The 24,070-nt window shown below is 40.1% G+C and overlaps 1 protein-coding gene across 2 annotated transcripts in view; it reads right to left on the bottom strand.

Moving 5' to 3' along the window:
* FILIP1 (filamin A interacting protein 1) overlaps positions 1 to 24,070 on the bottom strand; it is a 166,247-nt gene that overhangs the window by 49,646 nt on the left and 92,531 nt on the right. For both annotated transcript variants that reach the window (XM_036414193.2, XM_036414196.2), the window contains exons 3-4: positions 6,061 to 6,234; positions 1,670 to 1,848 (exon numbers count right to left, since the gene is read on the bottom strand). In XM_036414193.2, coding sequence (XP_036270086.1) covers positions 1,670 to 1,848; positions 6,061 to 6,234 — 353 coding nt within the window. The remainder of the gene's footprint in view (positions 1 to 1,669; positions 1,849 to 6,060; positions 6,235 to 24,070) is intronic.

The raw sequence follows: 24,070 nt of genomic DNA, 5'->3' as shown, positions 1-24,070 counted from the left end.
GTTTATTCTCACTGTTTGGTTGCCAACATGTCAGATCAGACAATCTGTTTGTTCAAACGTGAAGCTGATACACCTGAGTGTACAGAAGTGGAAAACAGGCTTCAGAAACCATCAGTTGAGGGTATTGCACAGCCATTGTTCATTCTCTTGTCCATTTTTGGTTCCCCAAGGAACAGGCCAAGTCTAATAATAAGTAAGCATTACCAATACTTTTTTTTTTTTTTTTTTTTTTAAAGCTAACACCAACCTACTCTGTTTCATGTTGTATTTCCTCTCTTATTGTGATAGTTTTTTCTGGTAAGTAAACTAATCCGGGAAGACCAGATCTCTTTTTGGTAACTAAGTAGATAATAAAGCAGGGATTGGTAAAGCTGTTCCTGAGTGGCCCTCAATTTGCAAGTCCTATACACAGAAGCAGACACCCTCAGTAACTCAAGTCATCAGGATTCAAGTCATTGTATTCAAAGCTTGTGAAATTCACAGACTTAACTACTCAGCCATGGGAAGGAAGAAAAGGAAGAAAATACGCTAAAAAGAAGATGCCAAAATAAAATGGGATAGCATAGAGTTTGTCGATCTGGAGTTGTCTTCAAAGGCTGAAATCCCTGAGAAAAAAGACCTGCAAGGGTAGGTAAGCAAGGCTTGCCCTAGCCAGTTTGTCTCAGTGGATGGAGCATCGACCTGCAGACTGAAAGGTCCTGGGTTCAATTGCAGTCAAGGGCACATGCCTGCGTTGCGGGCTCAGTCTCTGGCAGGGAGTGTGCAGGAGGCAGTTGATCAATGATTGTCTCTCATCATTAATGTTTTGATCTTTCTTTCCCTCACCCTTCCTCTCTAAAAGCGATAAAAATATATTTAAAACAAATACATTTAGATAAGCAAGGCTCAACACACTGAGTTTTTGTTTTGTTTTGATTTTTTTTTATATTGTCTTAAGAGTTTTGAAAAGAAAAATAGGTAGTTCAAGTCATTGAGTAATTTATATATAACCATATATTACGATTTTTTATACTGGTATTAAGAATAAATAGGGCCCTCGCTGGTTTGGCTCAATGGATAGAGCATCAGCCTGTGGACTGAAGAGTTCCTGGTTCGATTCACAGTCAAGGGCACATGCTTGGGTTGCAGGCTTGATTCCCAGTAGGGGAGTGCTGAAGGCTGCCAACTGATGACTCTCTCTCATCAGTGATGTTTCTATCTCTCTCCCTCTCCCTTCCTCTCTGAAATCAATTTAAAAATATTTTTAAAAGAATGAATAGGTTTCATTTTAAACTAAATTTTAAAAGTTGCCTTCCTGAATAAATGTATTTCAGTCCCAAAGAGAGCAAGTAGATTATGTCAAACAGAAGGCAATTAGTAGAGAGGCTTTTCAAGTAGGTGCTTCACGGAACAAGTTCAAATAGAAACTTCCCAAGTTGGCTTATAGTATTTGGCTTTCAACATCTTAGTGCGGATGTAGAGTCCTACTTACAGGCACCCTCAAACATATTCCCGTGAATAGTTCCAGGTAAAAGTCTGTCTCCCTCTCTAGGACCAGAAACCATTCAGAAATTGGAAGGAGCTGGGCACCCCTCCGTGGTGTCACTGGAACAAAGTCTGGGCCCTGCCTGAAGTGACCAGGAGGAGGGCTGCGGGCACCTGCAGTGGCAGGGACGCGTGCGCTGCTCACCTCTCCCGCTCCTGCTCCAGCAGGTTGGTGAAGTCGTCGCTCTTGTTCATGTAGTCCGTGTGCTTGTGCTTCTCGTTCTCTAACTCGTACACCGTGCGCCTGTGGCACTTCTCCGCCAGCAGCAGTTGCTCTAACATGCGCCGGTAGGTTTCCTTCTGTTTTTCCTCAAGTCTGTCCAGCTGAGTAAGCAAACACGGAAAAGAGGTTGATATTTTACTTCATTTGTATATGATTCTAAATAATTTGTTTACATTGGCCTCATAATTTACTACCTGGAGGGGAGAGCGTTTCCCCCATTCATTCCTTCATTTTCTCTGGGCCACCTGGCTTTATAAACTGGTCAATAGGAAGACTGCAGTAACTTCCGGCCTTCTGGCCCTTCTCCTGTGAACACGTGTACGGCTCCTACACTCTCAGGAGAACAAACTCTTTCACTATTTTCATGAGATGCTACAAAACCCTCTGGTCAGAAAGAAAGAGGATAATATCCCTCCTGATTGCAGAAAAAAATAAGAGCTCAGCATGGACATGTACCAAACTTCTCCCCTCAAAGGTTATTATCAGCATCACAATCTTTTTTTAAGGTTTGCAATTAAAGCATTTCTAGGAAAAGTATAAAAAGACCTATGGTCCTTTTTCCAAGAGATGGTAAATATAGGGAGGCTTTCAGAACCTGTAGAGAGCACGTTTCTCAGACTAAAAGAGGTCTTATCAAATATTTTTACAGGGCTTTGTGCCTATTTCTCTGGCCAGGCTATACGATCTTAAGGGGTCATCTTTTTACCATCTTTTTAAATTCCTAGCTCCCAGCACAGTGCCTAGAACAAAGTAAGGGTTTGGTAAATGTTTGCTAAATTGGATCAAATCTTATAATAATTGGTAGTTCCCAATCCTGCTCTCCTCTTCAAATTCTAGTCCAGGGTTTCCCAACCTCAGGTCTACTGACATTTTAGGCCAAATATTTATTTACTTTGGGGGGTTGTCCTGTGCATGGACAGTAGTATCCATGTCAGTAGTATCACCATGAGTTGTGATAAAACTATTCCCAGACATTGCCAAATATACCCAGTGGGGAAAATTGCTAACCCTCCTCCCATGGAGAGCCACAGCTTTAGATATGTTGAATATGACATATTTAAAATGCATTCTCAATCCCACAACCAACTCCCTAAAACCCAAGAGGGTAGCTCCACAGGGCAAGGGCATCAGAGCTGCTCCTGCTGGGCTTTCCATGTTTGCCTTTCATTGTAAGAAGGACCCAAGGATCTCTTTACAGTTGCATAGAGTTTGTTGGATAATTTCTAGGGTCCAAAATAAAGGAGATACTGCACCCATAATACTCAGTGCCTTCTGCCTAAATCTCCTAAAAGCAAGTGGCCAGAGAGACTGGTGAAGAAGTCCATGTTAACTGGAGGCTGATAATATCTGAGATCATTAGGGTTGGCAAATTGTATCTTTATTGGTTCTGGGAAATTTCTGTCATCTTAACGGGACAGTTTGTAGAAGAGATTTTTCTCATAGCTTCATATTACAACACATTCTCCCCAAGGACTCTCCCATTCTTTTACAAATATGATGTTCACCATATTTTTTGGAATTTGCCAAGCATTGCTGAAACATCCTCCTCCTCATCATCATCCGTCTCGTCATCATCAGAAATGTAGAGGGAGCCGAAACCGGTTTAGCTCAATGGATAGAGCGTCGGCTTGGGGACTGAAGAAATGTAGAGGGAGCGACTCCTTTTCCTTTTTCCTTTATGATAAAGTAAGACTCTCCATGCCTTTTGAAAGTATTGGAAAGAGCAGCCTCTGTCCACTTCTTCACACCCTCCCCCACTCCTCACTAAGGAAGGAGGGGTGACTTATTTGAAGGTTGTGCTTGGGATTATGAACTGGAAAGGAGCAGCTCAACCTTCTCATTTCTTATTCTTTACTCTGCCTGCCACAAAATGATATATATGTGTTCTGTAGGCCCAACTCTCTCTCAAGTGGTTTTTCCAAAGTCTAGGAGGGAAACCATAGAAAATCTGCTGAGGTCATTTATTTATCTGCATCAATAATAAAGCTAAATATTTGAAGTCATCTGTCAGACTTTTGTAGTTATTCCTCAATCCACTTTGGAGGGGCAGATGGGAGCTTTATTAATTTGATAGTTGAATGAGATATCCAGACAGACATTTTAAGGTCATCTGGAGAGAAAAAAACAGCACATATTGTTATTAAATGTTCTGGAGCAGCCTGGACAGGAGGTGGGCCTTAGCCTTAATGTGTTCTATCCATGTGGGTCTTTGGAGCAGCTACAGTCCTGGGGAGAGGACACTGGAGTTGCTCAGCTTGTCCCCAGCACTGATTACATAATCAGTGAGTGCTATTGAGTAACCCAGCTGTGCCTAATTTGGTATGGATATTTGAGTGAGTAGCAATTTTTTGGCCTGAGGTGTAGCATGGCTTCTAGGAACTCTTTAAGAGCTCATGGTCCCAGGAGGTTAATGGAACAGTGAGGTATTGGGATTTTTGCCTCATGAAGTTGGAAGTAGGACTCCTGGCCCTGGATAATATGAACTTGATTGCTAAGCCTGAAGGCTTCAGAGACCAAAAAATCTGTAGATAATGGAAGATAAATATTTCCTCTTCTAGTATTCTATTTCTCTCACAAGCAGGACCTCACCATTTTGGCATCATTAGGAAACTTAGCTTCCGTCCTTTTCTTTACCTCCTCACTCACTCCTCACCAAGGAAGAATAACTCTTTAGTTTTTTGAGTTGAGGAGAGAAAGGAACCAAGATTCATGCCCAGCTTAGCCAGTTCCAAAAGGACAACCCTCAGGGTGGGTGGTTTTCTAGTCTGCCCTTCTGTCTCTAAGGTAGGAGCATTTGGGTTAGGTCTACTATCTGAAGGCGGGTCAGAACTCCTTTATTTGTGTACTGTCCACAAAGCTTGTGCACTGGTGCCAGTGGTTCTGGATAAGTACGTGTGCTCTGCAGACCTACCTCCCCTTTGAGGGGTCATTCCAAGCTGTAACTTGGGAGAAAAGAATCAGGAAGCTCAAATGATACCATTTATCCAAGCTGAGTTCTCCAATCCAGGTGATTATAACAATAACATAAAACATATTTTGACTTCTATTTGTCATTTCCTCCTCAAATCCCTCCAAGTTTTGGAACTAATTAATTGTGTGAGCAATTATCACCCTCAGATCCAAGCAAATACCAATGGTTATATTTGTTGAGTACCTAGCTTGTACCAGACATTATGTTAAGAGTTTTACAGGCATTGCTTCCTTTAATTGTATTATATGTGTACTGTTGTTTCTCCCACTCGACAGAGCAGGAAATTGAGGCTTAAGGAGCTGAAATGACATGACCAAGGCCACAGGCAGCTAGTAACTATGGGTCTCAAAACAAGAAAGTGGAGCCAGCCTGTTGACTGCATCCTATCATCTCTTAGCATGTTAGGAAAAGATGAGAACAGAGCTTCCGTTTATCTTTGTTGCAGAAAATAGAAAATTGTAAGACCATCAATCTGTTGTAAATACTGTCTGAAGCAGATCTTGTCTGAGATCTGTCAAAGTGGCCTGTGCAAAGGCTCGACTAGCTAAATTATAATACACTGCTTCAGACTTTAAATTTCTGGGTTCTTTTTCATTTATAATAGTTATTTCACATATATGAATTTTTTTACATGAATTCTGAAGAGTCAATATGGCTAGATCCATCAACTGGTTCCCTAATTCAGCATCAAACTCTACTACAATGTGACAGTATTTTTAACATGTAGTAAAATATGTAATTAATAATAATAGCCAATAGTTCCTAATACAATCTCATATATAATTATTAAATATAGCCCTAATAGATTTTATCTTAAAGAATTGCTTTAAGCATTTCTTTGGGATTTTGCCTCCACCATTGTATTTAAGTTACTCATATGATATCATTTTAATTATCACAGAGTTGATTAGACATAAGATACCAAAACACAGTGGCTATAAGCCCATAAGTATCAATAATAAAAATCAATGTAATTTTAGGTTATCAATTTGGTAATGATCTTGACAACTCAATGCTAAAACCGATAAGCACTTCACATTTTACACACATAATCTCTTAGAGAAATGAAAGAATAACAGACTATAAGAGCATGTATCTATCATAATCACATGAAAAATACCATTTCAGGCTTTAAGTGTATCCCAGGAAACGCTTCTAAAATTCTTATCATTGAAATGTATCTACAATGATTCACGAGCTGCTTAATTTAGCTTCATTCTACATTCATGTATCACAAAAATGTTGCCTTCGAAAGAAAACATCACAGCATGTACAATGCAAAGACGTTAAGCTATCACTCTGAGGCTCCCTTCGGAGGGGATTGCTGGTGCCGTATTTTTACCTCTGAAATTGGTTTCTCATAGACATCCTCTCCGATGGATTTTTCCTGGGCGAGGATGGCGTCCCGGTGCAGGACCCGCAGCACTCTCTCGGGCTCCGCAGACCCGTAGTGAGCCTCCAGAACCTCCGGCTTGGTTTTCTCCGTCCTCAGCATGTGGATCACATCTTCCCTGGCCTGTGGTGGCGAGTGCAGCAGGGTCAGACGGTTGGCAACATAAATCACATGCCGGGCTCTCAAAATCAGCACGGCGCTCGCTGAACACATCCCCCACCTCTCGGGGCGATTGGCAAAATCACTGCGTCTTCTGTTCTTAATTTCCACCAAAAGCAGATTGGTAAGCGTATACTCTGCTTCAGGTTGCTAGGAAGCAGGAAGGCAGCAAAGGATGTGTGCTAATATTAACTACATAAAAATTGCTTTTTCTAAGTAGCAATGATTCTAAGAGGGGGTAGGACTGATGCCGGGATACCTACCCCCTGTTAGTGCAGAGAAGATCAATGACAATTTAAAGTTCTCTAGTTTTTTAATTTATGCTCACTGTTAATATGTAAACCCGATTTAAAATGAAACGCTGCTCTTCCCATTCTAGTTATAACTCCATGTGTAATTAACAACAACAGCCTGTACTAGTGATTTCCTGTTTCCCATCAAGTGATTTATTTTGCACAGAAACACATGGTTGAGAATTCACATGTTGCTGGACTGGGCTTTTCAAACGAATGCATTCACACTGAAGGTGAAATTTAACTCCTTTAGCATACAGACCGCAAATCAGATAAGTTAGGTTGATATGGTCAGAGTTGTTTTGTTCTTGTTTTTTAGCAAAACTTTAGCATCATGTTGAAACTCTTGAGAAAATCACATACTTATAGGTTTTAAATCATACTGACTATGGTCCCCATCACATAAGGCAAATACATCTGGATGTACTTTCTACCGGTTAGTAGTGATTATCTCTCTGGTCATAATGACACTTGCTGACACTTGCTAAATGTACTTCCATCTGGTTATATACTTGCTTCTCCAGTAATGGGGATGGGTTTGAAGTATCCTGACTACATTTTAAATTATACTAAAGAATAAACTGGTTGGCCATGGAGTTCAGACTGTGACAATAGAATAGTTTCTCCTTGTGTAATGCTCAGTATTGAAGTTATAAACTTCCTGATATTCTAAACATGGAGGTGCTGACTAGTTAGCCCTGACATAGCACCATTATACAGTTGGTCATTCTTGAGGTCCTTCACTTTTATTGCTAATTCATAGTCTCCAAAAAACTCTAATTCCAGATGGTCAAAGACTAATTTATTACAGAAACGTCAATGGATTGGAATTTGCAGATTTTCCCATGTTGTTTCTGCCACATATAATGTGCTCATTTCAAGACAAAAAATGGAAAATGTTCATTTTGAAGAACCTAGTGGTTTGGAATTAGTGAGAATGTCAAAGTCACAAATACTCCAATGGAAAGGCACTGTGTCTCCGTGTAGGGCAAAAGGACATAAACACAGATGCAGTGTCTTCGTGCAAGTGAGAAAAGGTGCCAGGAGATACCGCCCAGAGCCAGAGTGCAGCTTGCCTCCCGAGCAAAGAGTGGGCTGTGTTTCAGCCCCTATTTATTCCCTCTGCCAGGCACCTTTGTGCAAGGCATAACTCCATATCTCTATATGGTGGCCCTGTGGAGAGGGGCCTAAGGTATGCTGATCATTATTGGTCTTCAGGCAGGAAGTGCTCCCTGTTTATCACACAGGTGTATATATTGCAATAGATAGCATCTTCTAAAACAATGGTTCTCAAACCTGACTGTATCACCTAGGGAACTTTAAAAAATTCCAATGCCCGAACTATCCCAGACCAATCACATTCAAAACTTTAGAAGAAGGAACTAAGCATTAGTACTTTTTAAAGATCTTCAGGTGATTCCAGAGTTGAGAGCACTGTTCCACACTAGTCAGTTAAGAGACCTAGCAGCCATACTGAATACAAATCCTTGGCATTATCTAAGCAAACTTCCCCGTTCCTGTGCATCTCCCATCTTCAAGTGCATTTCTTTTGCTTTGGCCAAAGGGAAATGAGTTGTCTTAAGAGAAAAATAAATAAATAAAAGAAACATAGGCCTGTGAATTCATGGAATGGCAGGAAGAAAAATTTGGAATTGCATTTGGAAGTGAGAAAGAAATGGTGACAAAGGAAGATTGTGACCTAAAAGTCTCCATAACAAACAACTGTCTCTTTTCTATATTTAAATCAGATGAACAAGGTTATGGATTGGATGAAAAAGGCAAAAGGGTTAAGAAGTACAAACTGATAGTTACAAAATAGTGAAAGGGATGTAAAGTACAGCATAGTATATAGTCAATAATATAGTCAATAATATTGTAATAACTAGGTATAGTATCAAATGAGTACTAGACCTATAGGAAGGATCACTTTGTAATTTATGTAGCTTACGTGCTGTACTGAAACTAATATAAGACTGAATGTCAACTATAATTTAAATTTTTTAAAATTCTTAAATCAGATAAAGGCTCACATTTTAAGAACAGACATAGAATGTACTGTTTTTGGTATAATAAATTGAGATGCTGACTCATCATAAAATGTAAATATTTCAAGTCATCAGTTCCTCTGCTCTCTGAAATAGACTATAGTAGACTAGAGTCCTGGTGCACGGATTTGTGCACCAGTGGGGTCCCTCAGCCTGGCATGTGGGAATAGGGCCAAAACTGGCTATGTGACATCCCCCAAGGGGTCCCGGATTGTGAGAGGGCAGTTCTCGGATGACACACCCCAGAATTGGGCTCCCTCCTCTCTGGTTCTGTGTACATCACTAGAGAACCACAGCTGCCAGTCACTGCAGCTCAGCAGCTCCTGCACTGAGCACCTGCCCCTTGGTGGTCAGTGTGCATCATAGCTACTGGTCAGATGATCGAACGGTCAGACGGTCGCTTAGGTGTATACACACACACACACACACACACACGTATATATATATATATATATGTAGACACGCAATACATATACATACATACACACATGTACACGTGTGTATATATACATGTATACACGCAATACATATACATTTATACACGTGTATACACATGTATATGTGTATGTATATGTATATGTATGTACATGTGTATATATATATATAGAGAGAGAGAGAGAGAGAGAGAGAGAGACTGACTAGAGGCCCAGTGTACAAAATTCATGCACAGGTGTGATTCCTAGGCCTGGCTGGCAATTGAAGCATGAGCATCTGGCATGGAAGGGCAGATCCTAGCTGACCCTGGGCTCTGAGCAGCATCTGGGTCCCCGGGCCCCCATGTGCCCCCTCCACCTGAGTCACAGTGTCTGAGTCCCCACACAGAGATGAGGTGAGCACAGCTAGATGCCACAGGCCAGGGAACAGCATGGGTCTCTGGGCCACCCAGTGGCACCGCACAGAAGCCAGGCAGGCAGCACATTCTCTTCTGACCAGCCTTGCACACAGGCTCCTACACGAACCCAGGGGAAGCCCAAACTGGCCTCTGCAGCTATGGCTTGGCTCACCCGGAAGCAGCCATGCAGGCGTGGGGCAGGCTCCTCTCCTCCTCATGGGTGCCTGGCACTTCCCTGGCTACCCCGGGGTCCCAGTGGAGGGTAGCAGTGGGAGTGAGAGGAAGCTCAGCAGACACCCCACATTCTCACTGCACCTCCATCCCCATCACCTCCTGCCAGGTAGCCAGTAAGAGGTCACAGTGCATCACTGACATCCGCCATGTTCCGAGCTGCCCCCTAGTGGTCAGCACACATCAGAGTAAATGGTCGAACTCCCAGTCTCAAAGTTGAATGACCACCCGAGAGGACAATTTGCACATTAAGCTTTTACTCTATATAGATGATTAGTAAAGGAACAGAATAAACACAGAACTCAAAATCTTCAGGAAAAATTTTTTTACTGAAGCTTAGAAAATAGATTCGATCATATTCTTGAGTAATTTAGAAAAAAGTTAAAACACCAAAAGAAAGTGGCTTAAAAAATAGGCACTAAAACATTGTCTTGAGACTAGAGCTGCTTTTATTCATTCATTCTCTCTCTTTCTTCCTTGCTTATATGTATTTTCTAAATCTTTTACAGTGAACAATCTTTAATTTTTTTTAAAGAGAAACAAAGTTATACTTTATGAAGAAAGGAGAATATAAATGAAGCAAAGGTAAATAATGAAACAGAAAGTGCTTTTTTTTTTGTCATACCAAATTCTGAGAAAGCTGCCTTCATTCTGTTTATAGACAAGCCTGTGATAGTGCCTCTGGGGTTTAGCACAAAGAAGGATGTAACACCAAATCTGCTCAAATGATGATTCTATACTTTTTCTGATATTGTCTTGATTCCTTTTATAATTATTTCAAACATAGCAGTGAAGCCACAGATACAACAGTCACTAGATAAGTGTACTAAAAACAGAGTGGTATAAAGATCATAGGTTTTCCCACCTAATATTTATTCTGATTAGTTATATTCTGACTAGAACAACAAAGAAATCACAGTAGAACTATTCCCATATGGCATTTCCACAAATGACATCTCTGAAAAAAAAAAATGTTTATCTCTAATTGTGGATTGAGGTAATCAGAGAATGACTCTCAAATGTAAATCAAATAATCTTGAGTGTATAAATTGTCATGCTAGTTAGCATAAACTTACATGATCTGAGCATAGAGAAAATTAAATAAAGCTATCGGGCAAATAAAAATTTGAATTAACATGGAAATAATATTTACAGCATGGAATAATAGAGTGAGCCCGGCTTTGAAAAAACTCAGAATTTGTTTCCAGTCCCAGCTGTGCTGCGTAATTTGTACAAGTTGCTGACATTACTTTGACCTAATTTTATTGTCTGTGAAATAGGATTATAACTTCCTTAAACAATTGTTCTTAGGATGAAATCAGATATCAGTATATAAAATACCTAGTATAGAACTTGGCACACAGTAGATGCCAAGTCAATAATAACAATTTAGTTTCTATTAGGTCCCCATCATTAGATACCTTTTTGCTGCAAAAAAAAGAAATTTTATAAGATACTAGAGGCCCGGTCCGTTGGCCTGGCTGGCGATAGGGACCAATCGGGGCAGTCTCGCCCAGTCCTGATCACGGCTGAATGGGACCGGCCTGCCGAAAGGAGGGACAGTGGGAGGTTGGCTGTGGGAGCACACTGATCACCAGGGGAAAGCTCCTGCACTGAGCGCCTGACCCCTGGTGGTCAGTGTGCATCACAGTGATCGGGCAACTGGTCCTTCAGTAGACATGTGGTAATGGTTGCTTAGGCTTTTATAAATATAGATATTTTTCCCTAACAAAATATAACTCTTAAATCTGACATAGTTTAACAGCGTAGACACTTTACAATTTGCCAAAAAGGAATTTTTAAATCAGAACACTCTCTTTCCAAAAGTTACTTACTCTCCCTGTTTCAGTTTCCTTGTCTACAATGTAGAGACACTGACCCCTTTATATCACAGGGAAATTCAAGGCTCTAACAAGATAATGTAAATAATGAGCTTTTAAAACTGAAAATAGGTAGCTATTTCAGATTAAAAGTTTAAGCTATTACAACTAAGCTACAGAACAAACATTATTCAGTAAATATTGTTGGTATTTATCTTCTTGACCAAATCTTCCTATTCTATTTGAAGAAAATAGCTTCTTTCTTTTCAATTGATGTGAGACACCTATTTCTTTTCTCCCTAAAAAAAAGTGCTTATGCTTGAACTTATTGTAATATGATATTGCTACATACACTTCACATTTCATTCTTAGTTTAACAACCATAGACTAATTACCAAAGAAAAAGATGCTATGGTGGTGTAACACTGTGCATTATATATTTAGAACTACACTATTCATCATGAACTTACTAAAAGCTTTATAATTGATATAATAATTATAATAATGAATGAAAACAAGTGTTACTATAAATTACTGTTAAGTAAAATGGTTTAATATGCTAAACCAAGCATTGATATTGTGGTACCTATTTAGTTAATGGGTTAAGATGGTGGCATTGGTAAACACAGTACTCAAATCCTCCCACAACCACATCAAAATTACAACTGAACTATAGCACGATGATTATTCAGAACCACCTGAAATCTGGCTAGATGGAAGTCCTACGATTAGGGAATTAAAGAAGAAGCCACGTTAAGACTGGTAGGTGAGGCAGAGACACGATATGGGTCCTATTCCCACATATAGCAGATAAAAATCAGGAGAGATATCTTAGCTGTGGAGGTAACCCCTAAAGAGTAAGGGGTCCAAGCCCCCAAACCAGGCCTCCCAGCCCAAGATTCCTGTGCCAGGAGGAGAAGTCCCCAAACTTCTGGCTGTAAGAACCAATGGGTAGCCCTGGCCGTGCAGCTCAGTTAGTTAGAGCATCACCCCAGTATGCAAAGGTTGTGTATTCAATCAACCAATGAATGCAACAGTAAGTGGAACAACAAGTCAATGTTTCTCTCTCTTTCCTCTCTTTAAAAAAATCAACAAATTAAACTAAAAAGTAAAAAACAAAAAACAAAAAAAACACACAGCAGGATTGTGGCTCAGTGAGACGGAGGGCTGCTGAAGTCCCAGGCAGTTCCTCTTAAAGGGCCTGACATGGACTTACTGGAATTCACTCCCTCTGAGCTCCAGGAACCAGGAACATACAGGGAGGAACTGAATTGTCTGCCATCAGGGCAAGAACTGTTGTGGGGGGTATAAGGGAGTAAGGGTGGGCATGGGGAGGGGGGCTATTTATGTGTCTCTCACATCGATATTTCTCTCTTCCTCTCTCCCCTCCCTATTTCTCTTCCACTCTCTTTAAATAAATAAATAAATAAATAAATAAATAAATGGAAAACATATCCTTGGGTGAGGATTAACAACAACAAAAATGATAACTATAGATCACAACAAATTTTTACAATACTTTAAAAATATAATTCAATCTATATAAATAGGATCCTACATTTTGGGGACAAAACCACTTTACAACTCTACTTTGAAAACCTTGTTAATTTTTGTATAAAAATAATTCAAAATGTAAGAAAGTTCCTGTCCTCAAACATTACTATTTTTCGCACAGAAGCTTTATCAGAAGCAAACGGTTAAAGTTCTTGGATTCTGGGAGCTGCTCAGTAGCTGCAAAGTGAAGAATACATTAAGAGGACTCAAGAAAAGGGAGAGAAAGTGGGGTGGAGACGTTGAAGGAGACGAGTCTTAATAAAAATCTTTAGTCCTGATGATGGAGGATAATAAATATGAGACAGGGGTAAGTGTATAGACACAGACACAGAGGCATCACACCCCTCTCTTCTTTTCTACATGGTTCCTCTATGTGCCAAGGGGGACACCGGGAAGTCAAGAGCAAAAGTGTCCCTGCAGAACTGAAGGTGGACCAGGTGGAGCAAGGGGTTGTCTCAAATGGCTGCATGAGGAGCTGATTCAAAACATGTGGGGGCAGCAAAGAGCTACTCTGCAAAGCCCAGGCCCAACAGATGAGTATGCTTCGTCTTTTAAAGTCAGGGCAGGGTATCTAGGGTTTGCTGGGAGTTAGGGATGGAGGAACAGGATAAGACACAGGTGGAGGCCACCCAGTAGCATAGTTCAAAAGAGGGCTAAACCCAGTCATGCACTGTATTTAGTATTGGGGATATAATTTCATCCTTAGGGATTATAGTCTACAGACATATAGACAAATAATTGAAAAGACATTTACACTATCACATGATAAGCCTTAGGACGAAGGAGTTACAGAGACCTGAACCGAACTAGAGATTTCCTGGGGGAAGTGACTCAAAATCTCACAAGTACTTGAGCCGAGAAATAGAGAAGTAGTTAGGGCTAGAGTGTTCTTGTCCAAGAGAAGACTAGGCGAAGGCCAACAGGTTTAGATGCTGGGGCTACATGAGGCTAGAGTGATAACCAATGGGTGATGCATGAAAAGCCACGTGAACCACTGAACGGCAGTGAGTTTGCATTTTATCATGGAGCAGCAAGAAGCTTTAGCATTGTTAAACAGTAGGACAGTGACATAGTCAGATTTGTGTGGCAGATCATTCACCTACTGGGTTAAAAAAGTAGAAATTCTGAATCGGTTGGTGCAGCCCAGAAATTTGAGAAGGTGGGGCGAGGCCAGCTCTTGACTCCATTTTGTACTGTGGGGCAACTCCCGACTCCATTTTGTGTAACTGGATCCTAGCCCTAACCCAACCAATCAGGGTCAGCCAAAGCAGTGACATCACCACCCCTATAAAACCCATTGATATGTTAAAAAGTGGGACCGAGCTCGGACTAGTCCGAAATAAATACAGGCTTTCTGCAATTGCATCGGACTCGGCTCCCTGGTAGTCTTTGGGGATCATGAAACCTGGGCACAACAAAATTGAGATTTAAAATATCTGTGCAGGTGATTCTACCGTAAAGCAGAACCGACCTTGGAAACCACAGCTTTAAGACAGATAAACCAATTCACCACCATGAGCACTTAAAGCATTGGCTACATTCGCTCAAGGTTCCCAGCAGGGTGTGGATTCCTAGAGACTGCCTCACCCCAGAGGCTTCTCCTGTTCTCACTGTCTTATCAGTCCCACTGATCCTTCTTCACAGAGGAATCACAGTCACTTCAGTTCAGAAGGGCTCTGGGAAACTTGGAAGTGTTTGCCAGTTCTGGGAAATAAGGGTGGCCAACTGTCCCAGTTTGCCTGGGACTAAGAAGAGAGGGATCCCATAAAGTAGGGCTTTTGAAAAGCAGAACAGTCCCAGGCAAAGTGGAATGAACTGGTCACCCTAGGGAAAACACCAAATGGACAGAAGACTAGATATTCCAAAATGCCCCTGCATCTAGCTAGGCAGCCATAGTGGGTTTAGTGTTCTCAGGATCCGAGTTTCACTGACATATTTCCAAAACTTAGCTTTCTTTAAAGGCAAAATGCTATCAATCATGATTATGCCAGGTGACAATTTAAACTGTTTTCTAAACTTGTGGATTTTTTTTTTAATTTTTTTTTTTGGCGGGGAAGGGGGAGACTCAAAATGAGTAGAAGAGAATGCTTAGTTTTGTTTTTGTTTTTTAAATATATGTTTTTATTGATTTCAGATATTAAGGGAGAGGGAGAGAGAGATAGCAACATCAATGATGAGAGAGAATCATTGATCAGCTGCCTCCTGAACACCCCCTACTGGGGATTGAGTCGCAACCCAGGCATAAGCCCTTGAGTGGAATTGAACCCGGGAAACCGCCTATTGTCAGCAGAGAGGTGTGGACAAGGATCCCGGAAGGCTGGTGACCCTTGAGCCCTGGCAAAGGTCAGAGCTGTGCACCCACTGTTTAGTCAAGACAATGGTAGCTGAGACAGTCATGTAAATCCTTACTGATAAGACAGTCTGCCTGTTACTGGAAATTGCCTGCCCTAAGAGCTATAGGTGTATCCCAAATTGAATAAAAGGATGGCGAGGCCTGAGCCGGAGTCTTTCTTCTTGAGTTGGGCTCCCACCTGGTCCCCCAACATTTCCAAATTATTATTTCTTGTCTCATCTCTTTCATTTGTGTGCGGTCCTCTTCCAGAGCCTGAACCCTGAACCACATGGGACGTGGGTCTTCACACGTCGGTTTGCAGGCTGATGCTCTATCCACTGAGCCAAACTGGCGAGGGCTAGAATGCTTAGTTCTTATCTCATGTGTCATAGCTACACAGGGTGCATCCTCCTGAAGCATTCAGATTATTTAAAGACTTAGGGTGGGGTGGTAGTTTAAAATTCTCTCAATACATGAATGCAATTTTAATACTCACTTGAATGTTTAGGGGGGAAAACACAAGATTAACAAAACATTTGCTTGAGGCAGATAGCTTGGCACAGATTCTTCAATGATGCCTCCATGACCCCCAATATGGTGGTCCACTCACCCAGATTTGGAGGGAACGCATTCAGTTGGGAAGTTAGAGAAGCCTGCCCCTACTGTCTGACACTGCATACCTCGAACAAGGCAATTCTCTGCCAATGGCTGCTGACCTTAAATGGTGGGAGCATTTGGAGGAAAGAATAAGTCTATTTCTATGCTTGGGGAAGAACAGGATGTCACAGTTCCTAAACACAATACTTCCTTTGTATTATTCAGTTCACTCCCTAAATATGGCCTTATTGCTGCAGTGAGCCAAGGGATCCTAGAAAAGGTGACCTAGGAAGACCAATGCATGCTCATCTGAGAATGCTTTCCCATTCTGGAAACTCAATGTTCTGTACCTGTTTAAATAAAGTGATTTATTAGTTTACTTGTCTGTTTCTTTATTAAGCTGTGAGCTGCTTTGAGGACGGGGTGGGGGGTGGGTAGGCTGTGTCTACACTGTTTACTAAACAAGTGTTTGCCCACATGATAGGCACTCAGTAAATATTTGGTGAAATAAAGAGAAGTGAAATAAATGATGTGAAGTCAGAGAGGCATAAACCAGCTCTGAAATCCTCAGGACAATCTTAACTGCTTAGCCTTGTTTAAAAGATCTAAATAATTACATTTTGTTAACTTCCATTCTTTCATCTGACATTCTTGTCTACAATTTAGGAGTCACTTTGTTCTTCTTAAGTTTATTCCAAAAGAAACTATGTAAACGGAGTAAGAAAAAAAATAGTACATTCCAGAATGTTGTCATAAGAAATAAACTTATCTTTAAATCTCAGACAAATTGAATTATCCTATTTATCCAAGTTAGGTAAAAATGAAATTATAAATGTGCTGCATGAAAAAAAAAAAAAAAAAGCTATGTAGTTTATGGTGGTATTAGCTATTACTATAGAAATAAAACCCATATTTTCTCCCAAATTTTAGAATACAAAGTTAACATGACTAGAACACAACATATGAGGAGAAGATGCGGCATGGTTAGTTTAATGGATCATTGAAGCTAAAAATGTGTCTTTTGGTTTCTTTGGAGAAATTTCTTTCCTCAACTATATAAATGGTCAATAGCAGCCTAACAGTCTTTATACAGCTTGTTCATTAAAGACCATTCTTTTCTAGCATTTCAGACTGAAAATCATCCAAAAGAAATCTTTTCTTAAAATATCACAGACAGATGCTATTTTTCATGTTAAAACTTGCTTTTATTATCACTTTGATGCTTGAATTTTTTAAAGTAAAATTCCTCAAAATCCCAATTGTTATAATAATGTAACTCCTCTAATGTGTGATATAATTATTGCATGAAATGTTTGCTGTATGAAAACCCCCAATACTCTGTAACTTCCAAAATTAATGAACACCCCAATATCTTGATGCAAAAGCTCTGAGCGCTTAAAGTGTAAACGCCCTTCTCCTAGCATAAGGCATACCGTCTGGCCCACACTTATAAGGACACAAGTTGTTTACCACGATCTATATAACCCCGGGACCAGCTTCAGTTGAGGTCTCCTGCCCAATAGAGGAGGACTCCACGTCGCTCAGAGAGACAAGCCCCTGCTTGCTCTGTTGTGTGAGCCTGAACCAACTGTGGCCGCCTGCCTATCTCTGTTTTCGTCCTGTGTCCTTCAGTGTGCATTGCTGGGTGGCCTTTGCTGGAGCCTAGGACACAGTAGGGATAGGTAAATAAACCCTGTGTGATTGCATACTAACTCTGTCTTGTGTGTCATGTGTTCTAGTTCCGCTCAGCTATCTAAACATTGAAGTACCAGGGGATAGGTCATTATTGCTGACTGCTAGTCACCTGAGTTTATCCCACGAAGTCTAGACAGATAATCATAATTGGGACATCAATGGTATTTTTTTATAGAAATAAAAAAATCCATCCTAAAATGCATGTGGAATTTCAAGAGACCTTAAAAAGCCAAAACAATCTTGCAAAAGAATAAAGTTTGAGATTTCAAAACTTATTACAAAGCTACAATAATTAAAACAGTGTGTTACTGTGATACATCAAACATACAGACCAGTGGAATATATTATTAAGCCCACAAATAAACTCTAGAATATATGATCAAATTATTTTTCAATAAGCATGCCAAGACCATTTAATGGAGAAAGGACAATCTTTTTAACAAATTATACTGGGGGAACTGGATATCCACATGCAAAAGAATGAAAGGTAAGAACCTGATACCATATAAAAAATTAACTCAAAATGAATCAGACCTAAATTTAAGAGCTAAAATGCTTAGAAGAAAAGATGGGGGGGGCGGGGAGGGGGACTTCATGACACTGGATTTGGCAATGATTTCTTGGATATGACACCAAAAGCACAGACAACAAAAAGAAAAAAATAAGTAAATTGAACTATATCCAAATTTAAGACTTCTGTGTATCAAAGAACACAATCAATGGAGTGAAAAGCAAACCACAGAATGGGAGAAAATATTTGCAAACCATCTATACCCAGGCTATATAAAGAACACCTACCACTCAGCCACAACAGAAAAAAACCCAACCTAAATAAAAAATGGGTAAAAGACTTAAATAGACATTTCTCCTAAGAAAATATACAAATGGCCAACAAGCACATAAAAGAATGTACTCAACTTCACTAATCATTAGGGAAATGCCAATCTAAAGCACAGTAAGATACCACTTCTTACTCATTAGAATGGTTATCATCCAAAAAAACAGAAAATAAGTATTGGCAAGGTTGTGGAGACATTGGAATGCTCGTGTCAGGTGCTCAAACCTCAGAGGGAAGGTAGGGGAGGGTGGGGGTAGGGGAAGGAGATGAACCAAAGGACTTGTATGCATGCATATAAACATAAGCAATGGACGCAGACAACAGGGGGTGAAGGTGAAGGCAGGAATGGGGGGATCATAGGGGTGGGGTAAGGACTCATTTGTAACACCTTAATCAATAAAGGGGGCGGAGGGGGGGAAGGGAATGTTGACATGCTGCAATGGGATGAGCCTGGAAGGTAACTATACTGAGGGAAACCAGCTAGTCACAAAAGGACAACTGCTATATCATTCTACTTATATTTCCTGTAAGTACTTAGAATAGTTAACTTCACAGCGATAAAAGGTAGAATGGCGGTTTTAAGGGTATAATTATCTCCAATCTTTTGCTTAGAGATTACCGCTTAAAAAAAAAGATTCCACGTAATAAATCATAAAAGCGCAGTCATATTTTTCTAGTGGTTAGCTGAAAGTCACAGTCATCCATGGATTTGAACACGCTTTCATTACTTACATGGTTTTCTTCGTTTTTCTTTTTTACACACATTGGGATATTAATAGTACAACAGCTGCTGTGTCCTGGATTTGAAATTAGATACGGTCACAGGGTCCCCCATGCAGTGCTATGATTTTACAGTGTGTAATTTCTTAAATTCCAAAAGACGACAACCTTGGTGTCCTGAGCTAATAAAGACCTTGGGCAGAGCCCTGAAACTGCCCACCCCCTGTCTGTGATCAGTTTTCTGTGAACCAGCTGAGAAGCTGAATTCCTTAAAACATGAGACCAGCCATTGCTAAGGCACAACAGTTTTCTGTGAACCAGCTGAGAAGCTGAATTCCTTAAAACATGAGAGCAGCCATTGCTAAGGCACAACAAGGTGATTATTTTCTCACTAGAGTTGTTTATCCAGGTCCGTAAATTTAATCCCATCAACATAAACCAGCTAGACCGATCCAGGACAGATAAAACACCCGTACCAGATCTGGTACCAGACATCTCTCTCTGTACAGACGTCTCTGGTATATACAACTCTGCTTATTCCGTTAAATTTTCCTCACCTCCTTCCTTTTCCCCAGGATTGTCTCCTTTTCAGATGGCCCCTGAAAGCTTTTTCAAGCACCAATGAAATCCTTCCATGTAATCCTGTCTGGAGGATTGACTAGCAGGCTGACCCTGCCACACGCGATTTGCATGAGGAATCAAGGCTCTTCCTGAGAAAGAACCCATCCCGAGGGAGGAAGGGCACCATTCTGCTGAAGGACAATGGAGCTGGGTCAGAGGGGAAGGGTGAGTCTGAGGGCAGCACAGTGTCTGTCACTCAGACTCCCCTCCAGCCCACCCACCCCCTACACCCACGCCTGAGTCCCAGTATGAAGGACTGCCATAAAAGACTCAAATAATAACTGGGGGAATTGGTATATTAGAATCCAAGACGTCCATCCTCAGTAGAAGGGGACAGGCAGGAAAGGGCAGCCCTCTGGGTATCTTGCATCACGCTCTCCGTGTAGACACCCGCCTGAGCAGCCCTCAAGTAGACACCAACAGGCATACACAGGAGAGGGAGCTGTGCTGGCCGTGCTTCCAGCAGGGGCTTGCAGGGGCAGCAGTCATTACCACCATGGGTTGCAGCAGGAAAAAGGGCCAAATGCCAAATGCCAAATGGTAGCCCAGTGAACAAATGTGGGTCATCCTCTGAGGACTTCCAGCCTGTTCCCACAGAACAGGTGGGGGCAGAGGCAGGAGAGGAAAAAGACAACTTAGTTTCTTTTTATCTATCTATCTATCTATCTATCTATCTATCTATCTATCTATCTATTTATTTATTTTACCTGACTGGTGAGGGCTGAATAATATGAGTAATACTTTTCCAAAGGAGAAAATATTTCAATCAAAGAAGATAAGACTATATCGTCTAGATAGAATTATACATGGTGTGGCCCACATAACATTGAATTCCTTTGGGATTTGTTGTGTGTATTCACTTCAGCCCCTGACCTAAGGGAATTCTATATTTATAACATACATTTGGCCAACTTAAAAGAAGTAGGGTTCAATTTCTTTAACAAGAATATAAGAAAATATCAGCCATGATGAACTTACAGGGAATGTGATACTTATTATTTACTTTTATAATTAATCAAGGGTTAGTACTTTAAATATTAATGCTTTTTTAATTTTAAGGATTTGGGAATAAGAACATCCTGACATGACTTATAAAATCCCTCCCCTCTTAAAAAACATAATGTACATAAGTTAATGTTTTGAGAACTCCTGGTGGTCATCTAAGTATCGATTTTTCTGGTGTACTCAAGATGTGTATTGTTATGTGGCTCCTTAACCTACTTGCACTCTATCTTTCTCTTTAAACAAGTTTCTGATGTTTACTCAGAGCTAGTTTCTTGCTTATTTTTACTCGTCCTAAAGGGAAGTTATGTGCAGAAAGAGCATGTGCTTGGGATACTTGAGTTAGAAGCACGCATCAGTACTCCCACTAGTGTGACCTTGAATCAGTGAGGTAGGTTCTCTGACCTCAGTTTCTTCATCTGTGAAATGGGCATAGCAGTAGCTACCTTATAGGTTTTACATGGGCTAATGTATACAGGTTCCTGAAAAATGTTAGTTGTTCTGTGCTTTGAGAGTCAAGTAGGTAAACTATGGCTCTGCCATTCACTATAGCTCTGGGCTGGTTAGTGCTGAACTTCAGTTTCCCCACCTGCAGAAAAATGAAATGCATGTGAAGTGACTAATGTGATGCCCAGAATACTGTCGATGGCCCATCAGAGTCAATTTCCTCTTTTCTCATAGGAGTGAGTTGGCTGATGTGGAACTGCTGGATCTACTGGGCAACCTAACCAAACGGCTTTCCACAGCCTGACTCAGAAGGTCAAAGGCTAAGGTTTTCCTCATCCCCGTTGCTCTCAGTATCCTGCAACTGCCCAAACCAAATCTGAGGTTCCTGTACCACAAACCCAACAGACACGGGCAACACAGGTCGGCTTGCTTTGTGCTTCTGAGCCTCCTGCACTGTTTATTGATGTGATTTGAAGGTGCAGCTCCCCCACTAATTCAAGAATTTGGACCACACCGTTTAATCTAGAATCTGTAGTTTTTCATCGCCACTGTCAAAAGATTGTATCGCAGCAGAAGTGACTTACCATTTTTTTCCTAAAGTTTTCTGAGTATTCTATTTAAAACCTGGTATCAGTAAGAAACTACATTAAAGCGCACATATTGTGCCTCACACATGCTGGGTGCAGGCATTATCTGTAAGTGAAGGTGCAACCGAAGTTAAGCCCTTCGATTTAGGGAAATAAAGTAAAAGTAAGTTCAAAAGAGGTTTGATAATTTTTAAATTGCATCTTTGATGCTTAATAAAATTTCTACCAGTGCATCCACTTGGAATGTTCTTTTTTAAGGAAATGAGATCCCTGAAAAGCCATAAAACTTCTATACTATTTGTTATTTGCCAACTGCTTTTTATGAGCAATATATGGCCTTCTGGTGCCATGTCACAATTTGAGATGCCTAATCTACCCTTTCAAAGAGAAAATGTGGTTGATTATATCCACACCTGCAGTTATTTTTCTTTTTCACTATACTGTACCAGAGGTGGGGCACATTCAAAAAAATTTTAAATAAGAAAATCTCACGTATACTAGTATTGTTACCTACATGCTGGTATTCAAGAGCTATGTAGTCCTCTGGAATTTGAGAATGGGCATGACGGGTATTTCTGATGCCTGACATGTCCCTGTACTCAGCACTTTGTAATCACCATTGGCCTTTTTCTCCCTGAGAGCTCAGTGAGGGCAGAAGCCTCTTGCTCTCATCTGTGTCCTTAAACCCTAATACAGTGATTGGCATAAGTAAATGCTCAATAAACATTACTTGTATAAATAAAGTGTGTCTGTGTTGTGTGTATATATTCTACTTATCCAACAACAATTTCCTCTGTTTTCCTTTTCTAAGCATGTACATTTTCTCCTTTGAGGAGAATAGCTTTTGAAAAATCTACCTTCTACATTTCACTAGAGAAAGCTTAGATCCCAAAAGATATTGGCTTAGTACTTTCATGAATGTTCATGAAATTCTTATCAAATGTCTCCTTGACTTCAGGTTCCTTATTGTATATAAGGAAAAAATAGAAATCTAATACAGTTAATTCCCATTACCTGCAATAGTTATTTTCTGTAAAGTTACCAAAAACATTGAATTTAATAATACTGAATGAATCATTGCTCCAGAGAGAAATAAGGTTCCCACAAGCCTCTCATCATGACATTTTCATCAACTAATCAAGACATAACTTCATTTTAAGTGTTTTTCTGTTTAAAGACAAGTGAGTGAATGAATGAATGAATGAATGAATATACATGGGTGGTTATCTGACTTCTGGATGAGGGAAAACTTTCTCTAAAATGACAAAAAAGATTAGACCTTCTACAAGAAATATATATCTCTATTTATGATATTTACATATCATAAATAAAATATTTTTAACAGTTACAAGAGATATACTAGTAGAGTAATTAACCTCAGTTATAAGGAATTTATGTACTAGGTGTACCCATTAATAATGAGGGGTTTTTTTCAATAGATGGAGTTACACATATGTTGATATATATGTGATTTGATATGTATGCTATTTTGTTGTATTGACAACAAGCTTCAAAACTTCATATGTCAAATTTTCTGAAGGTGTTAACACCATAGATATTTTTACACTTAAAAATATTGAATTTCATGCCAAAAAAAAGAGCATTTGCAGGAAGTTTTAATTCATTATTTTTAAGAAAAGTGCTGCTGAAAGTTATCGTATACTTCGGGAATCTTATGATGAACATACTCCAACTCAAGATACTTGTGAATGCTGGTTTAAACACTTTAAAAATGATGAATTCAATGTGAAAGACAAAGAATGTCCAGGTCAACCAAAAAGTCTGAAGACCAGCAATTACAAGCATGATTGGATGAATTGTGTCAAACTCAAAAACAACTTACAGAAAGATTACACATTGCTCAGCAAACAATTTCTGATTGTTTACAAGCAATGAGAAAGTTTTAAAGGAAGGAAAATGGGTGCCACATCAACTGAACAAAAGACAAATGGAAAACTGAAAAGTCATCAGTAAAATGTTGCTTCAACAGCACAAAAAAAGTCTGTTTTGCATTGAATTGTGACTAGTAATGAAAAGTGAATTTATTTTGAGAATCCCTCCCAAATGCACAAAATTATGGGTTGATCCAGGTCAACCATCAACATCAACTGCAAGGCCAAATTGCTTCGGAAAGAAGACAATGCTCTGTGTTTGGTGCAATCGGGAAGGTGTGGTGTATTATGAGC

The sequence above is a fragment of the Pipistrellus kuhlii genome, unplaced genomic scaffold, assembly GCF_014108245.1.
Source record: "Pipistrellus kuhlii isolate mPipKuh1 unplaced genomic scaffold, mPipKuh1.p scaffold_m20_p_5, whole genome shotgun sequence".
Taxonomy (NCBI): Eukaryota; Metazoa; Chordata; class Mammalia; order Chiroptera; family Vespertilionidae; genus Pipistrellus; species Pipistrellus kuhlii.
The sequence above is the reverse complement of the archived record's forward strand: the minus strand, read 5'-3'. Positions and strand labels throughout refer to the sequence as shown.